Source organism: Peromyscus eremicus, chromosome X (assembly GCF_949786415.1).
Source record: "Peromyscus eremicus chromosome X, PerEre_H2_v1, whole genome shotgun sequence".
NCBI lineage: Eukaryota > Metazoa > Chordata > Mammalia > Rodentia > Cricetidae > Peromyscus > Peromyscus eremicus.
The window spans coordinates 18,821,594-18,830,309 of record NC_081439.1 but is presented as its reverse complement, the minus strand read 5'-3'; the positions used below and the strand labels follow the sequence as shown (position 1 = coordinate 18,830,309).

The 8,716-nt window shown below is 39.6% G+C and overlaps 1 protein-coding gene across 1 annotated transcript; it reads right to left on the bottom strand.

The window, feature by feature from the left end:
• Window positions 1-924: 924 nt before the first annotated feature.
• Window positions 925-7,825, bottom strand: LOC131899714 (uncharacterized). The gene is made up of 2 exons (XM_059251195.1): window positions 7,746-7,825; window positions 925-1,708 (listed from the first exon to the last, which is right to left on the bottom strand). The coding sequence occupies exons 1-2, from the start codon at window positions 7,823-7,825 to the stop codon at window positions 1,036-1,038; spliced, it is 753 nt and encodes a 250-aa protein (XP_059107178.1). The 3' UTR covers window positions 925-1,035.
• Window positions 7,826-8,716: the final 891 nt, after the last annotated feature.

Sequence of the window (8,716 nt, the reverse complement as noted above, 5' to 3'; positions counted from 1 at the left end):
TTTTGTCAGAGAAATGAATCAGGTATATGATATGGTGGGTGGTGGTGATGGAGATGGAAGATCTAGGTCAGTTGTTCTCAAACTTCCTAATGTTGTGACTCTCTAATACACTTCCCCATGTTGGAGTGACCCCCAACCATAAAATTATTTTCATTACTACTTTATAACTGCAATTTTCTATTGTTATTAATCATTATATAAATGTCTGTGTTTTCCAATGGTCTTAGGCAATCCTGGTGAAAGGGTCACTTAACTCTGAAAAGGGGCCACAGACTACAGGTTGAGAACCACTGATCTAGATCCACTGAGAGAAAGTATTCACACAGTATAACACACACTCAGAAAGCTGACCTGATAAAGAATAGGGACTAATGTTCCCAGAAAGAAAACTAGGATTTTTTTAAGGTCCTGAGAGAGGGCTGATAGATTAGAATGGCCATGTGCTACCCACCACATGGACCATCAGAGCACACTGGAAACGCCTGGGCATTTGTGACGTTTATTCACAACTGGGGAAATAGGAGATGGCTACTGCCTTCTAATAGCGACAGAAGACAGATGGCACTAGCATACTCAGTGAACAGCATTGCCTTCTTTCTCCAAGAGAGAATCCTACTCTCCCAGCAGTGCCAAGGCTAAAACATCCTGCTCTACCTCTCAGAGATATGAATACTTAAGTGTCTCCACACAAGAATGTGGTTTCTTTTTTGGTGTTGAGGTGTCTGCTTTCTTGCAAACCATATTTCTCATGGGATTCACTAGGTTTACTTAGGAAACATGCCTTTATACTGTACTGTTTCTTGCTATTGCTTGATGGCAGTATCAAATGAGATCATGACCTACAGTTTAGTATGTGAAAACATTTAAAGAATGGAATGCATTTGACAGCAAGGAAGGAATAAAACTTAGACACACTCCCAGAAATCAAGTTGATATTTTATATAGAATGAATTGGTGATTACACAGTACTGTGTACAAATGGGCAATTTCTTCAAAGATTCTCCTGGCAGATGTTAAAATGCCAGAGCCCTCACTTCAGACCTTTTGCTCAGCCAGGTTGGAAGCACACTGGGCCTTCACTTGACTCTGCACTCTCAAAGAGATCATCTCATAGAGAAACATAATCACGCCAAAGAGTGACATCGTGGCTATCAGGACACCCATTGGGAACACATTTGTGCAGTGTTTCTTTATAATGTCCTCCTTTTTAACGGGAAAGTCAGGTGAAAAGTCAAGAGTGATTTGCCCATAGATATCTACCAGGTGGTTCAAGGTCACAGTAACAAGCGTGAAAAGGCTGCTCACAGCCAAAGTTATGGCAGACATCTTGTAGCAAAACAGCTGGATCTCAATGAGTGGATCTTCCAGACAGCTGATCTTAATGGCCACTGAAGTGAAAATCACGACTAGGAGTTTCATCAAAATGGCCCAAGCTATCAGGACTTGTAAATACTGAAATTCCGATGACTTGTTCCAGGTTGAATTGAGAGGGGTGTGAACCAACATCCTGGTCATAGACCCAGAGATGTTAAATTCCTGAGTGTAATAAGCTTTCCAGAGTCCAACTGACACAAATTGCACACCCTCATTGTTAAACTCCCACAGGCGCCAGCATTGGCTGTTTGCAAGGATGATTTCGAACACCAAAGCTGCTGTACTGCAAATCAAGCCAGTGAACTTGAAGATGAACTCCTTCATTTTGGCAAATCTGAAGAAGGCATCAAAGAAGAATAGAGTCAGTGAGACTACAAGGGAAGGCAGGAAAACAGAGGGAGTCATGGTTTGTACAGCACTGAGCTCTCATAACTTCTCCCTGTTGTCACATAGAGATGTTTCAGTGGTCTATGTACAGATTATTATTCTTCACAGAGTAAATAATAATATTTGTTGACTAGGAATTTCAGTGCTTAGAACTGACAATGAGAAGAGAGTTTGCAATATCATATGTAATGACATGCTTATTTTACCTGTATTTGCAATTTGTAAATATTTTAATACCATAATGAGAGGAAAAAGCAGGGGAATGCTCAAATTAATTGTCATTTCTAAAATATAGTACTATAACATTTCATGACTGTTACAAACTGAAATCAACTATGAAAGAAAATGAAAATAATTCACATAGTAAACTCATTTATGTAAAAATAATAACACACTTGACACAAATTTTTGTACACATGTGTGTGTATACAAATTGATCTGTACATAATGATACACCTCATAAATGATAGTGTGCAATGCTATTCCTCCTTGTGAATTTTCCAGAAATGTACACTTCTCTAAAGAAGGCTATACCTATTTTATAATTGAAACCAGAAGAGTATGCTCATCAACGTCTAGCTGTAATATAGCCGGGGATAGAGCTCAGTGGTAAAGTGATTATCTAACACGCACAAAACCCTGAATTCTTCTTTGGTATCTATAAACCAAAATCTATGTGTAAAATTGTCCAGAGAGTGAGTCAGAGGAATAGGGGAAATAGATAATTAACACATAAATTCATATAAATCCATAAATGTGGATATTTCCAATTATAGCCCATCTCTTACTTAAAATTTCATCTTTAGATAATTAGCTTCATTTCAGTGAAACAAAAAGAATCCTGACATATTTTTTGTGAGCAAATATCTTCTTTCACAGAAAATTTACACTCTGTATTATGACTTTGATCAAACTTCTTTGCACCTTTTCTCAATTCCAATCTTAGGATGAAGGAAGGAGGTGAGTCATTTACTGAATAGGCATTTGGATAATGTCACTGCTAACTGTGCATGCAGAAAGTTGAAGGGCCTACACACTGGATCTCCTTGCCAGGAAACCTTCCCTAAACAGCTACCCCCTGCTCTAAAGTCTCTGTAGAATGTGCTTCCTGACTGAGTGAAGGCAGGAGCTGTTCTACTAGGGAGGTTTCATCAGCAAGATGAGTTCACAATTCATGGTGGCTTGGGTAACACCCTGCCCACATCATCTTCCTTTCCAAGGCAGGCCCGAGGCAATGGACTACAAGAACAGTGTGCTGTGAGGTAGTACTGAAAACACAATGAAGATTGCTGTTGTTCCAGAAAAAAAAATGAGCTAGCTTGGCAGTATCTGTTTCTTCCTGTGTTTGAAACACATGGAGTAGATGCATTTGATTCATAACACCATATTTGAAAGCTCCCATATATAACATAAAGTTTTTATACCTTTGTGTATTATGGATAAGAAGATTCATTTAGAAGGTGGCAGGATCACAGTCATTCTACCTATTAACAGTAAATGTCCATATCTCCAGTCAGAAGAAGAGTGGGAAAACCTTCAGGACAAGAAATTCTATTAGGCAAACATTTCAGCTCAGAGCAGTGTCTCTCCAACCCCTAGATCCCACAATCCTTTCCATTCACTCTTGTCCTTGGCTTAAGAAGAACCTCATTTAAACACTTCAGGAGTATTCATACATCTGACTATCTAAGGACATCCATCTAGTCATTTCCCAAATTTTGTAGGTAAGGATACAACAGAGAGAGGTTAATTCATAAACTCAACATCAGGGACCTACACAATTAAACCTGCAGGGCAGCTCAATGATTACCTGCAGTCCCACGTGGGGCTTCTAGACACGATATTCAGTTGCGTTTACATACACTTACCCACATGTCAATGGCCCTTTCTGGCATTCTTTGTCCTGTGAAAAAGAATGTGATTAATAAAAACACCCGGGAATGTAAAATACTTGCCTCTTTTTCCCTTGTAGTAAGACCAAATGTTAGTGACTGGTAGTTGACAGAGTATTAACTCACTTTAAAAATTCTTGTTTCCATGGCTACTAAGGCTGAATGGTGGATTATGAGCAAAGAACACAACTTCCTAGTCATATTTGGCCATAAAGGACCAGTGTGCTTAACTTCCTTTTGTATGTGAATAGTCTTCAAAAGAGGAATTTACTTTTGGAAATCATGCATCAAATAAGTACTACAATGCCTGATGGGCATAGCAGATATAGTTATTTGAAAAAAAAAATAAGCTCTCATCCCCCATTCCTTGCCCTTCAGTGTGTGTGTATTAGAAGGATAGGCATTTCACTTTGAGCAAAGTGTTTTCATTGTAGACATTGTGACCATCTTACCTTCTAGAAACATCTTAGGTAGAGACACAAAGTAAATATTGTCAGTAATAACAGATTATATGTAAATAAAATCATGGGGTATTTTGTTTGGAATAGAAAAATATCCTCCTTTTCTCTTTCTGTGTTTTACCTCAAACTCTGTTACTTTGATGATACTAGTTAGGGTTTCTATTGCTGTGATAGAACAACATGACCAAATTCAACTTGGAGAGGAAATGGTTCAAATGGCTCACATTGCCACATCATAGTGCATCATCTCAACAGACTAGGGCAGGCACTCAAGGAAGAAACCAAAGACAGAAAATGAATCAAGCAGGAGCCATGGAAAAACACTGCTTACTGAGTTGACCCCCATAGCTTGTTCAATGTGCATTTTGTACTGCCCACCTTCTGCCAGGACATCCTACATAAGATACTAATCAAGAAAATTACTAACCAAGAAAATGTCCTATAGACTTGACTATAGGCAATTTGATGGAGAGGATCCCGTAATTGAGCTGCTTCTTTCCAGGTAACTCTTAAGTTCTTACAAACTGATATAAAGCTATGTAAATTTACACAATGTTATTTCTTACTGTGGTCACATCTTGAGAACATACCATACTGTAAGCATATAGTTAAAAATAGCCAAAGTGTGTAAATGAGTGGTAAAAAGAGAAGGAAAGTTTGACTTTCTTTTTAAACCTTATCTCTTTGTACTTCATCATGTATCTGTGGTATAATAAGCAATGAAGAAAACCTACACTTTCTGCTACATGACAGCTTCCAGAACATACTAATATCAAAATCAGGATGAATTTCTTAGAGTGAGCTGTGGAGATCAATGGGAAGTGCATAAACATCCTGTTACAGGAAATGGGAAGACAAGAATGTTTCATAAAAAGCATGGTTGTGCCTTACTGTATACATGCGCATGTTGTTGTTTTTATGTATGTGCCCAATGTGGAAGATTCCACAGCATGCCATCTTAGACAGAAGAATTCAAACAGCATTTGCTAGCAAGTGATATACCCCAGATTCTGCTGGAAATAAATGTGCCCTGAAAAGCATCATCCAGGTGCTCAAGAGCTTGGCAAAAATGTCAGCTGATCATCTGGGTGTGGTGAACCATAACTTTAATCTCAGCAATGGGAGGGAGAGGCAGCCCGATCTCTGTGAGTTCTAGGTGTGACTTGTCTACATAGTGAGCTCCCAGAAAGCCAGAGGTACTCTGAAACCAGGTCTCATGAAAATAAAGAAAAGAAGAGTTTTGCTGACATGCACAACATGCCTTTGTTTGAGACCTCTGCTACAAACCCCATTTGGTGATTGTGCCCTCTACTCTTGATCAACTTGAAACATAGTAGAGTTTCCTTGAAAAATGGAAGCTCAAATGAGGGATTACCTCCAACAGACTGGATTAATGATTGATGTGATATAGACCAGCCTTGCATGATAGTTTCCTTTAACAGAACCCTTTGTTCTGATAGGTTGACCTTCTGAACTCTAATTGTCACTGCTTTATGTTCCCATGGACTTTTGCTACCAGTGGCTCTCAATACCAGGGAGTGTAAAAAATATACTACTTAGAACACACTTGCTGTTAGGTAAGTCAGAGCTGAAGGTGAAGGGAATACTTAATGTGGTGTCTTATATTTACTGTGTTATCATTAAGGACTAAACGAATTGAAAAAATCCATGAATTGAAAATTGGAAGAATTTATTTTAACTAGGACTTTTATTTTAAATATATGATGTTTTAGAAAAAATTTAGAGACTACTGAAGGAAACTACTCCCTAGTCTGAACCAGTTATTAAGCATATGTTCCTAATGTCCCTAGTTTTCTCCTCATTCTCAGTTATGTTTTAGACTCAATGTTACATTAAATCTGCACCCACATGGCTTAAAGCTCTGAAGGCATGCCTCACCCTCACACTGTTGAAAGATTACATGGATATCTGTAATGCCATTATTTAGCCATTTTTGTCAAATGCTTGGATTTTATTGCCACCACAGGCTATTCATTTTCAGGAGGAAAGATAAGTAAAGTGTATAAAACCATCTTATCTGCTCCTTCTTGAAGAAAGGAATATTTTTTAAATTACCCAAAATATGTCGTCATGAATTTCAGATTTTCCAAAAAGAAAATAGTACCCTTGCATAGGAAGTTAATTACAGAAATGGAATGTAAGCCATGTTCTTCAGCTAAAGTGTCCATATTGACCACTACCTACAGCTTACAATCCTTGGCAGGCTTAAAGGAAATCAATCCAAAAGACATTTTATGTAAATATTTTCAGAATGTGGGAAACAAGTGTAATCTAACTCAAATTAGCATTATTGCTACTGAGGGAAATTAATCTGTTTTTCTTCCTCTTAAACTAAAGAATAAATTGTTTTGTTACTGTTTTATAGTAAACACATGACTGTAGTTGGATGGTTTGTTTGGTTGGTTTGTTGGGTGGTTGGTTGGTTAGTTTGAATCATAGTCTCATAGTATAACTTTGGACTGAACATTACTATGTATGTATATGAGATTGGCCTCAAACTCACAGATATCTGCATGCCTTTTGAGTGTGGAGATTAAAAGCATGTATTACTATACCTCTAGAGTGTAACAGTTTCTCAAAGAATGGAATTTGCCATTTTTCAAAGCTTTCTACAACGTGGGAAATTAATACCTGCCAAGCACAAGTATTTTTTCACTGCTATTATTAACTTTTTTCAAAAGCAATGGAAACATTTATTGTTTTGGTTTTATTGGTTTGTTTGTTTTGTTTTGGGAAGTTTTTATTTGTTTTTTGTTCTCCTTTCTCTATCCTCTGAGTTACGTTTATTCCTCTTGTTTTTTGTAAGAGATTTTCTATTCATTTTACATACCAACCACAGATTCCCCTCTCCTCCCTCCTCCCACCAACCCGTTTTCCTCTCTCCCCCATTCCTTCTTCCTCCCACGGGAGGCAATGTCTCCCATGGAGAGAAGGCAGTGCCTGGTATATTCAGTTGAGGCAGGTCCAAACCCCTTCTCCCTGCACCAAGGCTGTGCAAAGTGTCTCACCATAGGCCCTAGACTCTACAAAGCCTGCTCATGCACTAGGGACAGTTCCCGATCCCACTGCCTGGGGGCGCCCTAAACAGTTCAATCTAAACCACTGTCTTGATTACCCAGAGGGACTAGTCCAGTACCATGGGGGTTCCTCAGCTATTGGTCCACAGTTCATGTGTTTCCACTAGTTTGGCTAATTGTCTCTGTACATTTTCTAATCATGATCTCAATATCTCTTGCTCATAGCATCCCTCCTCTATCTCTCTCTCTCTCTGATTGGAATCCTGGAACTGCACCTGGGACGTGGCCATGGATCTCTGCATCTGCTTCCATCGGGCACTGGATGAGGGTACTATCAAGACAGGATATTCAGCCATCCGATCACCAGAGTAGGTCAGCTCAGGCACCCTCTCCACTATTGCCAGTAGTCTATGGTGGAGTCCTGGGAATTACTGGAAATCTCCCTAGCACTCTGCTTCTCCCAATTCCCATGGTCTCTTCAATTATCATGGTATCTCTTTCCTTGCTCTCCCAGCTCTCCCAATCTGTTCCCATTCCAGGTCGAACCTCTCTATCCCCTAAGCTCTCATTTCCCATCCCTTGTCCTCCATTACCTCTCCTCATCCGGTTTGCTCATGTAGATCTCATCCATTTCTACATTGCTGGTTGATCCATACTTCCTTCCTAGGGTCATCCATACTATCTAGCCTCCCTGGAGCTGTGGGTTGCAGTCTGGTTATCCTTTGCTTTACATCTAGTATCCACTTATGAGTGAGTACATACCATGTTTGTCTTTCTGAGTCTGGGTTACCTCACTCACGATGACATTTTCTAGTTCCCTTCATTTGCCTGCAAACCTCATGATGTCATGTTTTTCTCTGCTGTGAAGTACTCCATTGTGATGTGTACCACATTTTCTTTATCCATTCTTCGGTTGAGGGGCACGTAGGTAGAACAGGCTTGCCTCAGACTTACAGAGATCCACCTGCCTCTGCCCCCTGAACCTGGGATTAAAGGCATGTGCCACCACTGCCCGGCTTGTAGCCTCTTTCTTGAGCTCTCTACAACATATACATGTAGCTTTCTATGGCAAGCACACTAAGGTCCTGTCTTCCCACGTTCTACTGTCTCCATCGAAGCATCAAGTTCATATTCAGTTTCACGAAGGGGTCTTCTAGACTTCCTAGACGGAATTCATGGGTCTCAGGCATGATATACATTACATGATCTTAAGGGATTTGAAACTGTGAATCAAGATTCTATTTACCGTATAATCTTGTGTTTGTGTTTACTGAAAATTCAGTACCCCGTGGAATATGCTCCCCAGCTCTTTGGCAGGTTGTGATGGAATGTGACGGAACCTGGCTATGCCAGAGAGGTTTTTTTTTTCTGTCATCTTGATGCAATCTTGATTCATCTGAAAGAGTAAACTTTAGTTGAGTAAATGCCTTCAGGAAACTGGCCTTTAAGAGAGTGTGTGGAAGCTCAATGTGGTGGTGCACGCCTTTGATCTCAGCACTTAGAAGGCAGAGGCAGGTGGTTCTCTCTGGATTCAAGTCCAGCTTCTTCTACAGAGTGCGTTCCA